This window comes from Miniopterus natalensis, chromosome 10 (assembly GCF_054644295.1).
Source record: "Miniopterus natalensis isolate mMinNat1 chromosome 10, mMinNat1.hap1, whole genome shotgun sequence".
NCBI classification, from domain to species: domain Eukaryota; kingdom Metazoa; phylum Chordata; class Mammalia; order Chiroptera; family Miniopteridae; genus Miniopterus; species Miniopterus natalensis.
The window spans coordinates 78,233,313-78,254,512 of NC_142090.1; the positions used below are offsets into that span (position 1 = coordinate 78,233,313).

Below are 21,200 nucleotides of genomic sequence, written 5' to 3' on the forward strand. Positions count from 1 at the left end.
CGGCGCCTTCTCCTCCCCCGTCTTCAGACCCAGGGGGACGTGGCAACTTCACCTTCCAGTCGCTCAGACGAGATCTGGAGTCACCCCTGACCCCGCACTCCCTTCCTTACCCCGCAACCACTCGACCTTCAAAACACACGTGGAACATGACCACCCGACCCCTGCGAGGCTCTAGCTTCCACGGTGGCCCCTGTCCCCACCCCACCGGTTTATAGCAGCCAGAGGGACTGCTGATCAGCGCCCCTGGGTGACCTGCACAGCCGCCCACCGCCACCGCCCAGGGCCCACGGCGCTCGGCCTCGCGGGGCTCACCTGGGCCACGTGCGCTGGCCCCGACCACCGCTGCCACCTCGCTGCCCACCCTCCCGCTGGCTCCCGCCCCTCCGGCCACAGCGGCCTCCTAAGTGTTCTCCGGGAGCCCACGCAGGCCTGGCCGGGCTGCTCGGTTGGTTGGAGCATCCTCCTGTGCACCAAAGAGTTGCGGGTTCGATCCCCGGTCATGGCGCATACAGGAGGGACCCAATAGGTGTTTCCCTCTTCCTCTCTCTCCCTTCCGCTCTAAAATCAATAAAAACATGTCCTTGGGTAAGGATTTAAAAAAGAAAAATGGAAAAAAAGAAAGCCCAAGCATGCTTCCACCTCAGGGCCCCCAGCTCCCCTTTCTTCAGCCTGGAAGCGCTCACCTCCAATACCCACATGATCACCTCACTTTTCCAGGCCTCCTCTCAAGTCTCCTAACCAGACAGGCTCCCCTGACCACTGTCCGAAAAAGCCCCCCTTCGGCCCCCGCCCAGCCGAGCCTGCCTTACACATTACCCGCTAACGGTACCGATTTCCTTGCGTTGGCGTGTCACCTGCCTCCCCACCCCACCCTGAACGCCGGCTCCATGGGGGAAGGAACTCAGGCCCCCTGCCTCCCTCCCGGGCCTGGCACGTAGGAGACCCTCTGCATCTTTACTGAGCGCCGCCGTGTGCCGAGCACGGACTGGAGGGTTTTACACAAACGAGCTCAGTTAATCTTCCAAAGAGACCGGAGGCCAGTGATGTCACGATCATGCCCGTTTCACAGAAACTGAGCACAGAGAGGAGCTGATCTTGCCCCAAATCGCAGAGCTGCTAAAGGGCAGAACCAGGATTCGAACCCGGGCAGTTCGAGCCCTGCACCTGCTCTCCAGCCACCACAATCACCTCCCTCAAGGAGTCGGTGCCTAGCCTGGAGGCACTGATGAGGCTCCATCCGGCCCGAACCTACCACCCGGCACCCGGGCTCCGACCTGGGCCTCAGCTCGGCTCACAGGGCGCTGCCCTGCCGGGACGGGGCCACAGCGGGGCCCCAGTTCTGGTGGCTTTACCTCTGCTTCACTCTCCGGTAAAGGAGTCCGGAGTCTCCGCCTTGGCCCACCTGCCCGGAACCCCTGTCCCCAGCACCGGGTCCTGCCTGGGCGCTCCCCGGAGACCAGAAGGCTAAGGCCCTAGGGTGCTGATCATGGGGCTGTCCGGACAGCCTGTCCCAGGAGCGTCCTGCCACGCTGCCGGGGGCTCGCCCTTCAGAATGAGGGGCAGCCCGATCACTGCCCCCACGCCTGGCCCGTGGGGAGTAGCCTGTCGCAGCCCCTGAAAGGCAGCCTCACCGTCACTCGTCTACAGCCCGAGCATCTTCCTAGGTCACGCACATCGTTCCGGGCGCTGTGTACAGCACTTCCCACACATGATCTTATATAATCCTGCGAGACAGGCGCTGTCAAACCCGCCTGACAAGTTCTCAAACTTTAGAAACTTGCCAAAGGTCAAGGTGGGAACAGGAACCCAGTCCATCCGACTCCGGTGCCAGTGCTCTCCCCCTCCCCCGTCCCCTCCCCCTCACTGTCGCCTGGCAGACCTCGCCCAGTCTGTGGGCAAGTTGCCTTCTACATCTCCAAGACAACAGGGGGTAGAAAACTCTGAAAGAGTGTTACAGTCACACACAGAAAACCACGAGGCAAGGCCTCAGCCAGCAGATGTCTCTGTTCAAAACCGCCAGCCAGTTGCACTGGGGCGCCTCAGGACTACCCACACTGACATTTAATAATAACCATCAGCTTGTTAGCTCTGACACTAACTGCAGAAATATGAACAGACGATCAGAGCTCGAGTCGTGAACTTCTCCTCTGCTTATTAAAAAGCACAAGGGACTTGCCTGCGACTGGGGCCTGAGTCACTACATCCACTGCAAGAGCTCCCGGCGTGAGCAACACCCTCGAGACCAGCAACAAGCATTTGTTGAGCACCTGCTGCATGCGAGGCGGCAAAGAACAGTGGATGCAGCTCTGATCTGACTGCTCAGAGGTCCAGCTCTGCCTCTTAGACATAATAAGCTGACGGTTTGCTATGTGACCTTGGATAAGTCGCTCTGGGTCTCTGAGCCTTGGTGAAAAGACAAAATGAAGCCAATTGGCCTCTGATGAGGTCCCTTCTAGATTTGGCATTTCTACGGAGGGACAGAGGCTTTGGATCCCCTGGAGCAGAAGCGGAAGGAAAGTCCCTCTTGGGAGTCTGCCCTCCGTGGGAAAGACCAGGAAGGACTGTTCTATGTTCTGTGGTTGTCCTTTTGGATGTGAAATGCCTGACATACTAAAATAACAATCAGAACGATAAATGGGGTAGATGCCCCATTTATTCACTCACTGAGAAATAAATAGCCGACCTGACGGGCACTCAGGTCCCGACTCTGGGGAAGTCCCCAGCTTTGGGGTCAGGCCCTCCTGGGTTGAATTCCCAGCTCCAGCTCTTACAGTCAGTGTAACTGTTGGCAGGTTGTCTAACATCCCTGAACCTCAGTTTCTGCATCTTTAAAATGAGATCTCAGTTCCCACCACCATCCCTTCCCAGTCTCCAGAATACTAAGAATAGGCCTGTTGGAGACATTCTGATGAAAGGAAGTAAGATTTTATTTGTCACCCACCCATCTGAGAAGCATGCACACATACAGGGCTGCTCGAAGGCCAAAATGAGCCCCTTTAGTTCAGCAGGTGGATGTTTCACATCCCAGGCTCATCGTCAGAGCGGTTGGAGCTCCCATCCATTCCACGAGCTTTCACTGAGCGCCAGCATGTGCCAAGTGCTGTGCCAGGCTGGGTCTAGCCATTCGCAAGTGAATAAACGTGGTTTTCATCCACAAAGCAGACAAGCGCTATGTAAATATTATTTGAGAAAGTAAAAAGAATTAATTAGCAAGACAAGGAAAATCCAGAGTACCTGGGGAGTGCATAGGAGGGAAACCAAAATCAGATTTGGAAGGTCCCAGGGCTTCTTTGAAGCAGTGTCTCAGAGAAAAAACATTCCAGGCAGAGGGAGAATCACACACTCGCCCTGGAGGAGAGACTCAGAGCTCAGCCTGTCACAGACAGAGCAGTTCAGTGACTGTTGCCCAGAGGTCACGAGCCGCAAGAAAAGAGACAAATGTGCTAAGTGCAGGGGATAAGACCTTAAAGGGCATTGTGGAGTCTTTAAGGAGGGCTGATTTCCTGAGGGCAGTAGATGCCTTTAAGAGCTTTTAAAAGGGTAGAGACATCATCAGGTCTTTATCTGAGAGCTCTGCTTCTCAAATCTTAATGCACTTAGATATTGCCTGAGGGTTTTGTTAAATGCAGGTTCTGAGTGAGCAGGCCTGGGGTGGGGCCCAGGATTCTGCAATTCTAATGAGATCCCCGGTGATGTCAGTGGTGCTGGCCCGTGGACCACACTTTAAGAGCCAAGGTTTTAAAGTGGTCACTCTAGCTGGTTTTGGAAAATGGATTAGAAGAGCTAAGTAGGGAAAGTCAGACAGAGAAAGACAAATACTGTATGATATCATTTAGATGTGGAAACTAAAAAGAAGCCGAATTCTTACCAATAGTAGAATGACTGTTACAAGGGGCTGCGATTGGGGGAACCGGGGTGAAGGGCACACACTAGGGCCCAGTAAATAAGTCAGTCAAGGAGACCTAATGCCTAGCATCGTGATTATAGTCAACAATAGTGTATCATAAACTTCAAAATTGCTCACAAACTGGATCTTAATTGCTCTTGCTACAAAAATGAAATAATACGTGACAGGATAGAGGTGTTAGCTAATGCTACCATGGTAATCACGTTACAACGTAATCAAACCAACACCTTGTACACTTTAAACTTAAACCAAGTTATATGTCCATTATATCTTGATTTTAAAGTAAAATTAAAAATTAACATAGGAGAAAACTGGCCTTCTGCATCAGACTAATTATGTAAACCAGGCGTGAGGTTGCTGCTTTGGGGCTCCCCAGACTGCTTGCCTGGGCTCCTCAAAACCCCAAGACCAGGACTGGGACAGGTCCCAGTCCCCTGACTCGGCTCCCTCCACTGTTTCCTCTGTCTCTCCCACCCTTTCCTTTCAAAACCCAGCTCAAGCCAGCTTTTGCCAGGAGGCTTCCCGGGACCCTCGGCTCCTCCTCCGTGTCCCATTTACCCCATGGAGATGACGGCATCTCCTGGACTTCAGCTCCGTGTGCCGGCTGACGCCTGCCTCACACAGTCGAGGCTGAGTCCTGGCGGCTGCTGCTCTGGCGTGGCAGCAGGCAACGTGCGGGTGCGGAGCCCGGCTGACCTGCTGAGTGAACAGACTCCCTTTCAGCAGCGTGACAGGCCTGGCTGCCAAGGAAAAAGGCTCCTGGCACAGGACGCCTAAGATACTAGTAAAAGGTTCCGCTTACGTGGCAAGCTGGTCTGAGAGGGGAAGGAATGCTCAGAGGTTAGAAACTGAGAGAAACCATGAATCCGGGGAGAAGAGCAAGCGCTGCAACTGGCACTGTCTCTGGAGCCATCGGTCCAACCCTGGTGGTTTAGGGACTGATTTTAATGAGCCTCAGGGGCACGGCAGGACAGGAAATAAAGCCTGGAACCTGAATGGGGTGGGAAGCCATACTAGAGATCTCACCAAAAACTAGGGCCTCCAGAAAGCACCATCCTCAATGGTGTGGCCTAGATTTTTTTTACAAACCTTCCCCACAATATGGGCTAACAGCAGCGATCTTGCGTGTATTGACCTGGACTCCAGGTAGCATATGAAAACGGGGGGCAGGGAGCTCCCTGGAGGATTCTTAATCACAAGGCTTTACTCACACGACCCAGAGCTGGAATCTACACTGCCTGTAGGGACAGAAAACCCCAAGTCAAACAGTTAGTTTCAAGGGGTCCCAGGCTGACCAGTAAATTCCAGGCAGAATGAAAAAAAGGGGAAACCAAACCAAATGCATTGTACTCAACCGCAAAACACGGTTCTTACGGGCCTCTCTCCGAGAAAATACCCGTCAGTGGCACCTCAGAGCGGGACCCTTCAGTCACAATTCTGGAGCTCGGAGCAAGCGAGGAAAGCAAAGCTCCGAGCGATTCTATTTTTGAAAATCAGGGCGTCTGAATACAGCGAGCATGAGGTAGTTATGGTGAGCAAAGGACAGGATGCTCTAAGGTGGGTACGGCCCGGAAAACTGAAGATGCAGCCGTCTCATCAAAGGGTCAAGATGTGAGCTATAAAAAGAGGAAAGCCACCGGGGTGGAGGGACGGAGCATGAGCCCGAGCCCGAGCCCTGCCGTGTACGGGGCGTCCCTGAACCAGGCTGCATGACCTTTCACAGGTCAGCTCCACTCTGGGCCTCGGGTCTCCAAGCTGTGCCGTGGAGGCAACCACAGCTTCCTCGTAGGGCAGGTGTAAGGATTAAATGAGGTCATGTTTGCAAAACCCAGGCCCAGTGCCCGATATTTAGTAGGTAGCCAGTAACTGTTCCTTCTTTCCTGCACCCCCTTTCTTTCCCCCTGATAGGAAGCAGGGCAGAGAACAGGCCGAGACACAAACCAGTCAGAAGCAAAGGAAGCTGAAAGCCCAGACTGGCTTTACCTGGTCTGAGTTACTAGAAAGAAAGGAGCCCACCTCCTTGAGCCCAGCTTTCCCTTTTCTCTCCCCTTCTTCTCCTGCACCCACCTGGGAGTATCCACAGCACCCCCTGCCTGGCTCCCGGCAGGCTTTCTGGGAAGGTCCCATCAGCTCCCTAGAACTGGGCCCCTCTCCCTCGACTCCTCTCTTGAAGTCCTGGCACCACATCATTACTTCTGTGCCTAGTATTTTTAGTTATCTTAAGAGGGAAAGTTAACCTGCAAGGCTATAACTTAAAGGGACATTAGACCTTATTTCAATAGTAAATTATTGCCATTTTCCTAGGATGGATCCACCAGCCTGTTCAGTAGTTATGTCCTGAGTAATTCCAAGAAACACGCTTGCTTCAGCCGCCAGGAGCCCAAAACACCCAGCATCTTTAGGAGGCACAGACCTGGCCTTCAGATAATGTAAAAACATAACCTTATGCCACTTGAATTCGGAGGCTCCTTTAGATTTCATATCAAGTTTTTTGCCTGAATCTCTGCCAACACTCAAATCATATATTTTGTCTTATTGTTGTGGGATCACTCACACGGCCCCCACTTAACCACATTTTAAGAGCTCTTTTCCCAATGCCACACACCGTTCAATATTTATGGGAAACGTATTCCTGTTACAGCTGCACCTGGGAACCACAAAAGAACAAAAACACAGGTGATTGATGACTCAGAAATGACGTCGGACAGAGCTGTCATTGTTCAAGGCTAATTGTGGAAAAATTAATTGTAGAGAAGTAAATACGTCTAAAGCTTGGGAGCTCCCTGACCCTCCACGGGGCCCCCGGGGCTTGGTAATTAAGGTGCACAGCGCAAAGGTTGTGGAAAACTATGCAAAGTCTCTCTGGTTAAACGTTTCTTCAAACTAGTAAGGGACTGTCTAGAAAGTACATCCTGCTGGAAACTGTTAAAAGAGCTGAGAAAAGGAGCTGAAGGTGCAATCGGGATGTCCAGCTCTTTGGAGACTTGCGTGCTCAACGAGAGCGCTAAGGCTCACGCAGGTGACCAGCCTACGGGGGGCAGAAGTGGAGGCTCCATCAGGCTCCACACTGAGCACATGAGCTCTGAGAGCAGGGACTAGCCTTTCTGGAAGGATCTATAGCATTTCAGCAGACTGTGGGAGATATGGGCTTCAGCTTGACCTGGGCCTGGGTTCGAATTCTATTTTCTCGACTTGCTGCAGTGTGACGTTGAGCACACATTTTTAAGCACTAATAATATCTCCCATTCAATAGGGATCTACTAGGTGTCGGGCAGTCTGCTAAGCACTTTGATAAATATTATCCACTTAATGCAATGAAGACTATCATCGCCCTCCTTTAATAACTCGGGGAAACCAAGACACTAAAGGGCTACAAAATTTGCCTAAAGCAAAAGTCATGTCTGTCTGAGTCCAAATTCCTGACTCCTGACCACCACACTCCACTGCCCCCACATTCACCCTCTCTGAGCCTCTGTCCTTTTATCTGTGAAATGGAGAGAAACAGGACTGGTGAACCGTGAGCACAGCACCTGGGCTCAGTCAGTGTCAGCAGCTGTTGGGGAACCCCAGGTGAGTCCCCAAAAAGGTGCCAAAGGTGAGTCATCAGGCAAGAGTATAAAGAATGTGAGTCATGTTGGGCCTCATCTGACAAAAGAGGTGCTAAGAGAAGGGGGTTGCAGGGAGCCCCGAGGAAAGCAAGGATGCATGGTCTGTGCCCTGCCCTGCCCTGCCCTGCCGCTGTGGCCTTGGGGTGGGGTGTCAAGGCTGCCTGGCAGCCCCACCTGAAACGAAGGTGGGAGCCTGCGGTCATCCCAGCTTCCTGCCTCCCGGCTTTAATATCGTCGGTTACTGCTACTCTGACTCCATGGTCATCACGTGAATTTCTGAAAGCATTTCAGCTCTGTCTGGAGGAAAGAATTCACTGATCATTAATGTTCTATAGCAGGACAACTAAATGAATAACTGACATTTCAACTCCAAGATGTAGGAGAAAGATCACAAGCCCGAAGGCCTGGCCCGTGCTCCCTGGACGGCTCCCTGATGTCACTCCCACCTCTCCGGGCGCAGACTTCTGCCCGCCACCGCTTCTGGCCTCCCTCTGCCCTCTTCCGAGGCCCTCCCAGCTGCACCTCCTAGGAAATAATCAGCAGGAGCCCCCAGCAGTGAGAGCCGAGGTACTGGGGGGGAGGCTGCAAAGGAAGACAGCTGCCCTTTTGCCCATTTCTTCTCTTATTTTAATTTTAAGGGTGGCGAGGTTAAGGAAAGACAAAATTACAATAGTAATTCAAACGTTACCCCTGTCACCTCCCCCAACACAAAACTGGTCACTATTGCATCAAACCCTCCACGTGCGTGGATACATATTAGCCCGCTGACTAAGCAAGCGCCTGGGCTGGGGCGTGAACCGCTGGGTCTGCACCCTGGCTCCCCCCGTCGGGAGGTGGACCTGCGGCCTTGGACAACTTCTCTGCACTCTCTGTGCCTCCCTTTGCTCAGGGGTGAAATGGGGATTACAATGGTGGGCCCTCCTCAGAGGGTTGTTACCGGGGCTAAAGAAGGTAGTTACGCATGTAAGGCATTTAGAAGGTGCCTGTCATGCCCTGGCCAGTGTGGCTCAGTTGGTTGGAGCACCGTCCTGTGCACTGAAGGGTCACGGGTTTGATTCCCGGTCAGGGCACATGCCCGGGTTTAGGGCTTGATCCCCAGTGGGGGATGTGCAGGAGGCAGCCGATCAATGACTCTCTCATCACTGATGTTTCTATCTCTCTCTCCCTTTCCCTTCCTTTCTCTGAAATCAATAAAAACATATTTTTAAAAAAATAAAATAATTAAAATAAAATGCCACATCTGAAGGCACTTGTTTCTCTGTCAGCTTGTACTTGAGATTCTAGATGGAGCGTTTATTTCAGCAAGACTCTCCGTGGGAGCCTGTGGGTCAGGCCTGAGGACCTGTCTCTCCAACAAGTGTCCCCATTTCCTGCGCCTGGAGCCCAGGGCACCACAACCCACGTCCACTTCATGTCATACATTATTGTACATTGCACAAGTGTATATCTTTATGCACTATACATGTTGAATATCTGCAGAGATAAGGGCGTAAAAGAGACTTTTATTTCTCCAACCAAACCCAGGATAAAATAGATAAATAACCTGTTGTTATTTTTTTCAGCTGGTTGGTAGGCAAATCTCTTCTCATTCATTCATTCACAAGGGTCCTGGTTTCATGCGTGGGTCTCGGTTCCAATTTTCAAGAGGCCCTTTAACTTCCTGCAGCTCGGCTCTGCGTGTAAAGGCGTGTGCTGTGCCTTCTCAGTCGCCGCAGGACCCTGTGAGAGGAGCCTGTCAGGACATTTCTGCGCCGCACAGCTGGGGGGAAGTCGCAGCCTGTTGGTGTGGCCGCGTCTCCATTGGGCGCACGTCCCCGGGCACCGGGTCAACATCATCACGCTGAGGAGCTCCTGCGACTTTTCAAAGTGTCCACTAGAGTCGTTGTTAGCCCATCACCCCCCGAGGCAGACAGTACAGGTGCCACCTTCATCTTATCAGAAAGGAATAGATGCCCAGAGACGCTAAGTGTCTTACCCACAGGGGCCAAAATGCAAATTGGAGGCATAGCACCGGGTCGCCCTCCGGCCTCTCCTGCACCCTCGGGCTCCATTCACAGCATCACGCTGACCTGTCCCCTGGTCTCACCTGTGACTTCTTCAGTTACCGTGAGCCAGGGTCAGACGCTGGGATTTAAAAAACGAAGGAAAGAAAGCTCTCCCCAGGGGTTCCTAGGTTGGCAGGAGGAAATAAGTAAAACTCTCAAGTACAATACACTCAGGCACAAACCGTAGAGAGAACAGGAGGAGAGCATAGCTTTGCCCAGACGCACGGATGACCCGTTGCTAGTACGTGAGGGGGAAAGGACTCGTCAGAGAGGGCTGCAGCCTTCCTCTCGTGCAAAATGAACTGACCTTTACAGTAAAACCCGTCCGTAAGGCAAAAGGCGGGATCCAGAAAACCCACGCACACGAAGCGCTGAGGTGGCTCTCCTGCAAGGTCGATGGGAAGCATTCTTTTTCAGCGGGGTTTCCAGCTACTGTGCAATGTGTGTGCCTGTGGGGCTGCGGGCGCTCCTGGGAGCTGTTCAGTGTTTCTTGGCTGAGGCAGGGAGACACCCTGCATGTCCTGGGTGTAACCTGGGTGGGAAGCGGCAGGGAGAAGACATTGCACAGGGCTCAGCCTCTGCCCCTGACCAGCTCGTGGAGCCAGGGCTGTGACTCCTGCCCCTGGAACACAGCCGTTCCGACAGGAGCCAGGGACGCTTTACTTTCAGCTGAGGACACGCCACGAGATCTCAGAGGAGTCCCTCCGTCACCCACCACACTCCCCCAGCCCCGCGAGTGACTGGAATTTAAAATCTAGCTGGGCAGAGAGAGGGAGAATTCGTCAGCTGTGTTATGTCCAAATTTCATCACCCCAGGGTACCATTATTGCTGGATTTTATGTGAAAAAAGAGCCCCAGCATACAGACTGGAGAAGTAAGAAAACCAGGAAACGCTTCATAATAAGTAAGAAGAATTGTGAGGGGTGTGAAGATGACACCGGGCAGGAAAGAGGAAAGAGCACAGCAGCAAGGGGTAGCCCCGAGACGGTGGCAAGAACAGAACAGAGGAGTTTCACGTAGGATTTTAGGTTGTTTGCTGTGCTGAGCTCAATGTAACTTCTCTCCTCTGTCCCTAAAACTTCCATGAATGGCTACAGCCATGATCTTGGGTCAGTGGTCCTTTGGGGACTGATGGAATCAGGGCTGAATCCAGAGGGCCTGCAGTGGAGTGATGTGCAGACAACAGGAGGGAAGAAATGGACAACCCTGCAGAACCCAGGAGTCAGAAATTTGGGGTGACCGGGAGGAATGGGCCCAGCCCACTAATGGGTAGGGGAGCCGGGGCCTGTCCTGCCTCCACAGGTGTCCTTGACTGCTCATCCGGTCTCTCCTTCCCAACGGATCAGAGCTCGGACACCACAAAAAGGGGGGGGGATCTGAATGGCGGACCCCTAGACCTCGATCCCTGATGGCCTTGCAACACTTCCAGTGACAGCACTACTCACAGACTCAAAAAGTGCTGCGATACAAACAACTTAGACACAGGTGAAAATGACAGGCCTGGAAAACTGCCAGGGGCCCCCAGAATGGAGTCAGTGAAGACAATGATACTAGTGATAAAAATGCATGCCAAAAAGATTAAATAAAATTATTTTATGAAATGTAAGAGTCGAAAAAGAATTATTCCAAATTAATATATTTTATGCAACTTGAGTTTTTTAGGTAGGTGTAACAAAAATAACAAATAAGTTATTAAAAGTATACAGGTGGGGTTTTTCTAGTCCCTTCAAAGGTTTTATGTTCAATAGGCCATTAACATTTTTTTTAAGTTTTTATTTATTTTATTTATTTATTTTTATTGTTGTCAGTATTACAAATGTCCTCCATTCCCCCCCCTTTTTGCCCTCCTTGGGGGGGAAATCGGACTCACCTTGGATTGGGGGTCATTCCCTTACAGGACAGCTGGGGCACCGGGGTGGGGTGCAGGCAGAGGTCTGGGGCCCCTACTCACTGGGCTCTCTTGCCCTCCCCCCTTTCCCCTCCCACATGGAGCAGGATCCCCAGGACTGCCGATAACAAAGCCAGAGGCTGGAGGCTGGAGAGGGACCGGGCACAGAGCACAAGTGCTTTCCTTCTCCCGGGGGGCCCACGGTTAGTGCGCCTGGAAAAAGTGACAGAATGGAAAAGCCGAAGCTCTCACTGGCGAGGCCGCTGGTGGGTGGGGATCCCTGTGGGGCAGTTTCCCGGCCTGGGCGCTGGGCAGGGCGGGTTCCTAGGGCAGAACATGATGTGCCTGGATGCGAGCTGTGTTGGGAGTGACCTGGGGGGACTGGGGGGCCCTACTCACCTGTGTGGGTCTCCAGAGGCCCAGAGAGCACCTTCAGCCGGAGCTGGCCTTAAACACCACCCCTGCTCTCCCAGCCCCCACACTCTGCCCGGGCTCAGGAGGGTGACCATATTTTTAAATGCTGCTGCGTCTGCCAGTGCAGACTGACCCGGCCGGAAAGTTCCAGAGGACCACAGCTCTGGGCCCCTCATGAGCTACAAGCACCCATCAGGAGCAAAGCCCTAAAGCCTGGCACTCAGGGCCTTTGTGGTTCCTGCCCTGAGTTGAGATGAGACTGCCTCTGGAAGCAACGACTCCAGTAACTGCCAGGGAAGGGAATCATAGCGGAGTGGTTCAGGGGCTTCTTGGCCTGCATAGGACACGGGGACCCCGGCTTGCATCCCTAGGGGGAAGGCAGTGGGGGGGGGGGAGTTCCTGGAGGTAATGCCAAATCCACAGGGGCCCAGCGCTTGCCTGTCACATGCCTGTTCTCATCAGTGTGCCTGTCACTCTCTGAGCTCTTAGAAGGCTGCTCGCGTCTGTTTAGATTAACTCGGAACAGGGTGCCGCTGTGGGTGCTGAAGATTAAAACCCTGGTGGCGTCACCGCTTCACCCACCCACCCTCCGATCTTTAAAATAATGAGTTTTATTTTCACATCGGTCAGCCCTTTTCCAAATTCTTTGGAAATTTCAGCCAAAATTTTCCAAAGAATTTAATCCCAAGTGAAAAGCATCACTGGTAAAGAATCACAATGACCCTGACAGTTTAGAAATTGTCAGTAGAGCGGTGCCCAGGGCTTGGGCAGGTGAAGCAGAGAGAGGGGTAAGTGACAGCTGTGTGGAACCCAGAGCCTCTCTCCTCCATGGCATCTGTCAAGATCCCGAGTCAGGGACTCAACAGTGGCTGACACAATGCATCTAAGAATAGTGACCCTTCCAGGTGGCTTCAGTGTGACCCATCGCTCGACCAGCAGCGGTGGGGGGGGGGGGGGGCGGACTTGCTAGAAATGCAAATTCTGTGTTTAGCAAGACTCCCAGTGACTTTGGTGGTAACAGAATCACTTGGGAAATTTGGTCAAAATACTGCGGTCCCTGGCCCCATCCCATACCCACAGCCTGGGCCTCTGGAATTAGTGCTCCTGGTAATCACGACAAACGCCAACATTTGAAAACCACTGATCCTAACATACGAGGGCTGAGTCAGAGGCAAACAGTGGTGAAGGGATTAGCAGTCCGGTCCACCAAGGTCGTATGACGTTCACTTGAAACTGAAAACACATGATCAGCAGCAACAACAAGAACCGTTACCCAAACTTAAGCAGAGCCTCCCAAAAAGACAGCTGCTATTGACGCCCCCTCCAGGGAGCTCCCGGGGGAAATGGACCCTTAGCCGTGGGAGGTGCACAATTTCAGCCAGTGGTAGCATCAAAAAGTGGGCTAGGACCTACTTTCTCATAGAAGCCCCCCCTTTTTTTGTTAAGTTGGCCTATAAACGTAACCTCTGACTATTCAACAAGTTGCTCGTTACTAAGCACTCCCTCTGGGGAGCCCTTAAATAAACCTTGTCTTTTCTCCTGTTAAGCTGTCTGCTCTTAGTGAATTTGCAGACCTAGCCATGAACCTAAGTGGGTGAAGGAAACGTTCTCCCAGCGATGGTAACCTTCCAGGAGCCCCGGAGGACTTAGATGGAAACCAAGAGGCAGACAGTGAAACTCAGCAAGGCAGCGCTCCGAGGCCACCCGTGGACAAATACTGATGGCTCTGACACCAGCTCGGGGAGGACCACCCTTTCCAAACGTTAATGCAGCAAGACGACAAGTGAAAGGGGTAGCAGCCGAAATTTAAGAGAGCCCCGCTCATTTCAAAGCACAGATGATTATTCAAAAATCATTTAAACCAATAATGTCAAAACCTCTGCCCCTTCAACGCAAATCCCTAGACATTGGTTTGGGCACTGTAAATGCATGAACTGCAATACCCGAGTCGTCTATCCACATTATCAAAAATGGTAAGAATTTTCCAGGGATACAAATATTTATAATTCAGTTGATCTCTCTCTCTATTTCACACACACACACACACACACACACACACACACTAATATTGAGGAGTTTCGCAAAGGAAGTCATGTTGCATTCAATGTAACTTTGACAGGCCGTGATAAGATCATGTGAAATCTAAATTTGCATCCTACACACTAGAAACTATGACCCCTCCAGACCGTACTTTAATAATAACAGTTGGACAGCACTAGGTTACAAACCACTTGTATCTCCATAATGTCCTTTGAAAATTATGGCAAAAGAGACGGTGCAACTCCACTTGCACTCGTTTCAAAAGAGCAGGTAGGCCAGGCTTAGGAAACGCAGGTCTCCTGCCCGAGGATGCAGAACCCGGGTGTCCCGGCTTCAAGTCTGGTTCTCTTCCCATTAATACCAAAAAGACAGGCCCTGTGAGTGGGAAAACTAACACATTTTACAATGGTAAGTCCCCCATTGCAAGGCCAGTGGGCACGTATCTTTTAATTTTTGTTTTAAAAGACTTTGAATGAAACAGGAACAAATAGTAGCTGATGGATAAACACACAATACTTTTTAAGTGAAAATTCTCAAGGGAAGGAGGGTAGGTGTATCCTTACCTCGCATGAGGCAGTGTAAGCCAGTCCCCCTCTCTAATAACCATCTTTTTCTCGCTGGAGGAACCAACTTTGCCCACTGAAGCTACCAACTCCTTCTTGAAAACTCAGCGACAGAAAACAGCAGTGAGCACCACAACCCTGCGTGGGATGGAGTGGGGTCCACGTATGAGACCGAAAGGCTAGTGTGAGAGATTTTTTTTAAAAAGTTATATGTACCCACCAAGGATGTTTTCTCCCACTTACACAAAACAGGACCTGCCTAAGGAATGGAGCCTTTGAATATATTAAATTAAAAATTGAGCTCTAGCCAGTTTAGCTCAGTGGTTAAAGCCTCGGCCCACGGACTGGGTGGTCCTGGGTTCGATTCTGGCCAAGGGCACGCACCTCGGTTGCCGGCTTGATCCCCGGCCTGGTAGGGGTGCATGCGGGAGGCAACCAACCCATGTGTCTCTCTCACATGGATGTTTTGCCCTCTCTCTCTCTCCCCCTTCCCACCCTGTCTAAAAAGCAATGGAAAAAATACCCTCTGGCAGGGATTAAAACAAAATAAATTGAAAAGTTTCACTATTCCCTTCAGTTTCCGCTGAAGAAGTTCAGAGACGTGGTTCAGGCATAACCTTGAATGTCTGCGTGTGGCTAGAGTTTCCAGCCACCCAGGGAGATGCTATTATCGCCCCTGTGAGAAAGGAGATACAACTGAGGCTGGAGGAGGGTATCCCGCCCGGGGTCACAATGAAAGCAACAAAGTCTCAGGTCCACTTCTGACTCCAAAGCCTGTGTTTTCGCTCCTCCCTCGTCACAGTCCTAAAATCGTCTTCCAGCCACCCCCAGCGCCCGCAGGGAAGACTGGTTCAGGCGCCCGGGGCACTAAGCCCGGGGCCAGCGGGAACCTGCAGCCCCTTCCCGCTCCGGGAGGAGAGGGGAAGCTGCGCTCCTCTGCCCTCGGGGGTCTCCGCGTGCCGGCGCCAGGCGAAAGCTGGGGAAAGGGGTCCTTGGGCGCCCCGCCCGCCAAGTTTAAACACCCGCGAAAGATGACCGTTTGGGGGTAACCCGTCATTGAACCAGAAATGAGCCTTAGCTTGTAAAAGGAGTTATGGGCAAGAGACCAAGAAAAGCAAAACCCCGCTGGGAGACAGAGCCTTCATTTCTCCCCCGAAGGTGAGGGGCGCCCCAGCCCCCGACCCCAGGTCCCCAGGCTGCGGCTCCCCTGATCCTCGCTCGGCGGCACTTACCCTCGGCGCGGGGGCTTCCGGGGGAGCGGGGCCGGGCCGGGCGCCCCGCCCGCTTCAGCACCGGGGACAGCTCCGGGCTCGCCAGCCTCGCGCGCCCTTCCCGGCGCCCGGCCGGCGGAGCCTCCCAGGCGCGCAGGAGCCGCGTCTCCCCGCGCCCCGGCCCGAGCCTCCGGGTCCGAGCGCGCGCGAACGGGTCCCCGAGAGCAGCGGGAACAGCCGGCGGCGCGGGCTGCGGAGGCGACGAGCCCGGCTGCACCGCCGAGTGGCGGGGCCGCGCCAGCGCGGAGGAGACCGAGCCCATCGCGGGCGGGCGCCCGGGGAGGCGCCCAGACTCCCCGTGGGACCCACCCCCGTGCTGCCAAAGGCTCGCTCCCTCCTCGCACCAAAGCGCCCCCAGCCTCTGCGGCGCCCCTGACCCCGCGGGCGGCAGCCCCTCCTGGGCGAAGGAGGAGAGGGGCCTGCAGGGAGGGCTGCGCGCCACCCCGGGAACCAAGGACAACCCAGGCGGTGTCCGCGCCTGACAGTCCCGAGTGGGGGGATGGGGACACTTGGAGGGATCCGTGTGCACGGGTTGTCCGGAGACTTTACGGGGGGGGGGGGGGGCGGGGGGGCGTGGCATTAAGTGAGGGATACTTTTTTCTCTACTTTCTGCACTTGGTTCACCTGCGCCCAAGCGCCGCAAGCGCCGCACATCCTTCCTGCTGCTCCCGACGCGGCTGGGCCGCCTCTGTCCCCCGGGAACCCCAGCTCAGCCAGCGGGGAGGGGCCCCATGTGTTTTCCTCTCAGTTACTCTCTTTAGAGCCAGTACCGCTCTCTCCAGGCTGTGCGCTCCGAGGAGCCCTGCGCACCGCTGCCCTGGGGAAGGCTTGGCAAGCCCGCTCCCTAGGGCCTCCTCCCGCCCCTCACCCTGGGCGCCTCCCCACCGTGGGCACCAAGACTGCCCATCTTTTCTGCGCGCGGCGGAGGCCGGAGAGGGCGGCGGGGTGCCAGAGGAGCCAGTGTGTCTGGTTCTCGCACAAGAGCAGGGAGGCCGGCGCCAGTCGGCCCTGGGAGCTCCCCTGACAGGCAGCCAGGGCAGCCGGGACCCTACTCATAGGCCTGCCCGTCGCTCCATCCCTTCTCCGACTGCAGTGGAAAGGTGGTCACGCAGGAGGCAACTGGGACTACGTCCAGCTACAGCCCTGTTACCAGGACAGGTCCTGCCCGGGGTGAGACAGCAGGTCAGTTAGTGGTAGGGCTGGGTCTTGTGCCTGGGACTCCGCTTCCCAGGTCCAGTGTCCTATCCATGGTGCTCCACATTTTCAGTCACTGAATTATGGAGCAAGACAACTGTGCAACATAACAGCAAATCTAAGGTTGGGACATGTGACAGGGATTTCTCAGCCCGCCTGGAAACCAGCCGCCCCTCATTCAGTGCCCAGCACCCTGGCATTTCAAGTAGAGACAAGTCGGAGGGCTAACTGGGATAGGACAGCTGTGGGCCCAGCACAGCCCACTGTCCTTGACATTGTTTCCTGTGAGGTGGGCGGAAGCTGACATCCTAGGCCCTGAGCTAACATTACAGGAAGGACCCACCCCCATTTAGAAGACTGCACCCTATAAGCCCCACACCATGCAAGGACCATGGGGAGTGTCCTCATGAACCCATCTTTCCCGGGCAGGCAACGCCAGATCAACCTGTCTCCTTCTGGGGGGTAAGGCTGTAAGGCTACGAAGACAGCCACTGTGCTCCCACCCGTCTTCTTCTCAGGCTTCACCAGCCTTTCTGCACAGGACAGGCTGCTCGGACCCTTTGCCTTCCTCCATGTGCTCCTCCTAATTCTCTCCAGTTGTTGCTGTTGTTTAACATTTTTCTTAAAATTGAATTCCCAGACCGGAGGCCATGATCCAGATGCTCTAATCGGGACAGAACACTTTGGAACTGTTCCATCCTGTAACCCGGCCGACCCAGGACCCCAGCAAGGTGTTCTGAGGATATCGACGGAAGCCCCAGGCCTCTGAACCTAAATGCACAACTTATAATATCCCTAGTCTACTTAACTTCATGTTCTGCCTCAGCTGCATTAAGTTAAAAAAAAGTTGAATCACTTCCAAGAATCAAAGAAGAAAAAATAAAACACTAGATTTCCTAGTCTAAATAAAAAAGACCAAATCCGAAAGGCACCTGAGTCCCCCTTCCCAGCTTCTTCAGCAATCCTTCATGATACATTTTAACATCTGAGCTCTTCTTACATCAAGACCGAGAGGAACACAGCAGGCGTGGCAAGCCAGTGTCATTTAGTGTGCCGGCATCTGACTGGCAGTGGCCGCCTGCAGCACCGTGTATAATGAACAGTATCCTTTACACATAGGTGCCTTGTGTTTAGCAGGCATCTGGAGCCACATCCGGGCAGAGCAGGAAGGAGCTGGTGATAGATTAAAGGTGTCTGTCAAAGGCAGAGGTGAGGAGAGGGGCAAGTGTACCACCGGTTTGCCAACCATTTGCCCACGAGGCCCCATGGGTCTTACCATGTCTCAATTTCTGCCAAAAGTCCTATGGTTGAAATCGAAAGGCTATTAGCATGAATGTTCCAATTGCCCTTAATTGCCCTTACTTGGTAGTAGGAAATAAGGCCCGAAAAGGAAACCTAACGTCTGTAATTCCCTCCGACTGAAGGGCGTCCGCATGTGCTGGGATGACTGTTCTGCTTCGGCCCCACCCACCCAGCTCTCAGCCAGGGTCTAAACCAGGCACAGGAAGCCTAAGGACGGCGAAGACATTATAAAGTTATTTTTAATTACATGTAATATGATATGAAAGATGTGAAAATGTTCTTTTAATTTTATATAAAAAGTGAGCATTTATGTATGAGTCAGTCCCTTCTAAGACGGAAAGACATATACCTTATACCACATGCCATACATAAAGACATATAAAATAACAGCAGAAATACACAGGAAAAGCAACAATTCATCTCAATATCTTCTGTATTCCTGACTGTCAAATTAAAATAAATTCAGTGTGTTTTTATGTTATGAGGCAAACAAATCTGCCAAATCTGCCTGTCACCTGTTTTTATGTGGCCTGTGAGCTGAGAATGTTCTTACAGTTTTTAATCAGGGGGGGAGGATAAAGTATATGGTATTCAAACTTCAGTGTCCATGAATCAAGTTTTATTGGAACAAACGATACCCAGCCACTGCTATTATCTACAGTTGCCTCTGCGCTGCAACTCAGAGTTGAGTCATTTTGACAAAGACTGCCTGGCCCACAAAGCCAAAAATATTCACTATCTGCCCATCACAAGAGACGCTGACAGACAAGCTCTGAGGGACAGTGACCATGATATGGTTTCTTTCTCAGCTTGAGCACTGCAACCTCTATTTTAGACCCAAAAGCAAGTAAGATTCCAAGTGGCTTGGGGCTTGTTCTTATCCATGGACACAGCCAACCTGCAGTGAGCCACAGAAGAACAACACCCCAACCTCCTCTTCCTGGCCCCCCTTCTCCCACCAGGGCCTCCCACTGATCAAACCCCACAGGAAGCCAGGGGACAGGAGCCTGTGGATGCAGCTAAGACAGGCCAGCCTCCCAGGTATGGTTGCCAGATTTAGCAAATAAAAACACAGGAGCCCAGGTAAATTTAAACTTCAGATAGACAACAAATGCTTTTTTTAGCATAAGTATAACCCAAACATTACATGAGACATACTTATAGTAAAAAAGTATTTGTATGTCCCAGGGCACAGAGCAGGGTAAAGAAGGGTGGAGGGTGGATCTGGAGGGGCAAAAGGAGACAATCCAGCACAGTACCCATGTTCCTTTTGTTAATAATTTTATTCCACCCTTTCCTTTCCTCATTATAGGTTCTGAGCTTCTCAGGCCAGCCTTTATTTCTCTTAGTGCTAACTAATGAAAAACACAGTCATGATCATGAAAAATAAATGCCCTCCCACCAGCTGGTGAAAGAAATCTCCACAAGATCTGTACCACCACCACCATCACTGCAGAAAAGCAAGGAGGTGTCCTTGTCACAAAATTGTCCTGCAAATGGTTTTTCTAACAAAGGAGTCTTCTAAAACAGCCGAACTGTGAAAGTAAGCTTTAACCTCTGAAAGTCTATCATTCTCCTTGGTCTTCTTTCTTAATAATGTATTGCCCTGGTAATTATATTTAAATTGATATCTTTGTTTTCTGGAAGGTATAAATATTTGTAGCTTTTTATGCACAGAAAGAGATTTATTTTAAGGCTCTGGCTCACACCATTGTGGGGGCTGACAAGTCTGAAATCTGCAGGGTTGGTCGTATACTAGAGCCCCAGAGAAGAAGTGATGTTGCAGTCTGGGGTTCAAAGGCAATCTGGAGCAGAGTTCCTTCTTCCTGTGGAGCCTTGAGTCTCTTCTCTTGTGGCCTTCAACTGATCAGAGGAGGCCCACCCACATTATGGAGGGTAATCTGCTTCACTCGTGATCTACTTAGGCTGATCCATTCTAGGTCACTTCCTGAGGTTTCCAGTCAATTCTTCTTCCTACCCTTTCTAACTCTATGTAATTGTCAGGTTCAACTAGGCTATGCTTCAGTAACAAAGGCAGTTTTTAGTAGCTTAACCCAACAAATGTTTATTTCTTGCTCATGTCAAGATGAATACAGATCAGGCAGCTTTCCTTTCCTCCATGGGGTGACTCAAGGATCCAGATGGTTTGTATCTTATTACTCTTCTGTTTCATCCTGTGGCCTCCACAGTCGTCACCAGTCCTGAGTGATGGTGAAAGTCCTCTCTTGGGACAGAGACCCCTACTCCTGCCATGTGCAGCACAGCAGCCTGTAAATTTTCTTTAAGCCAGGGAAAAATTAATGGTACTTTCCTTTTCTCCCACATGCACAAGCTAAAATAAAACCTATGACGCTAGCTAGATTTTTTTTATTTAAACAAAGAGTTTGAAGGTCTATATTAAGATTAGAATAACAGTATCTACCCTCACTGTGAAAAGTAAATGGGCTAATGCCTGGAAGGTAGTTAACAATTACACATAATAAACTCACTTATCAGAGACTGGCTATCAAAACCTCAAACTAAGATTTGTACACTTGTGCATTGGAACAGAAATTCAGAAAGCGGAACAAGCAAGACCAGGAGGGTCATTACACATGGCGGTGTGGGGGGCAGTGACCAGCCCTGGGAGAGAGAGCAGCCAGGCAGAGCCTAACACCTTGGGCTTGTTTAAGAGGCCCCATCAAGGGCTGAGTAGGCCCAACAGGAAGGCAAAAATGGTGACCAGGAGGCTATAAGAAGGTGCCATACCCAAGGACAAGCAGGCAGGGTTCTTCTTAGTGTGTCTAAAATAATTTATAAATGATCACAAGTTACGTTATAAACTAAAACTAATTTTTAACACTTCTCTGTCTTTGCATCTGCTAGCTCATATTATTGTTTTCTCCTCTTTGGAGTATTTTAAGGAATGTTAAACAAATTCACCTGGTGATACTTCACACTTAATGTTTACTTATAAACAATCATCGGA

The 21,200-nt window shown here is 51.9% G+C and overlaps 1 protein-coding gene across 1 annotated transcript in view; it reads right to left on the reverse strand.

Moving 5' to 3' along the window:
- PDE1C (phosphodiesterase 1C) overlaps positions 1–15,998 on the reverse strand; it is a 288,209-nt gene extending 272,211 nt beyond the window's left edge. Inside the window, exon 1 of the mRNA XM_087821246.1 lies at positions 15,698–15,998. Coding sequence (XP_087677372.1) covers positions 15,698–15,998 — 301 coding nt within the window. The remainder of the gene's footprint in view (positions 1–15,697) is intronic.
- Between the last annotated feature and the right edge of the window lie 5,202 nt (positions 15,999–21,200).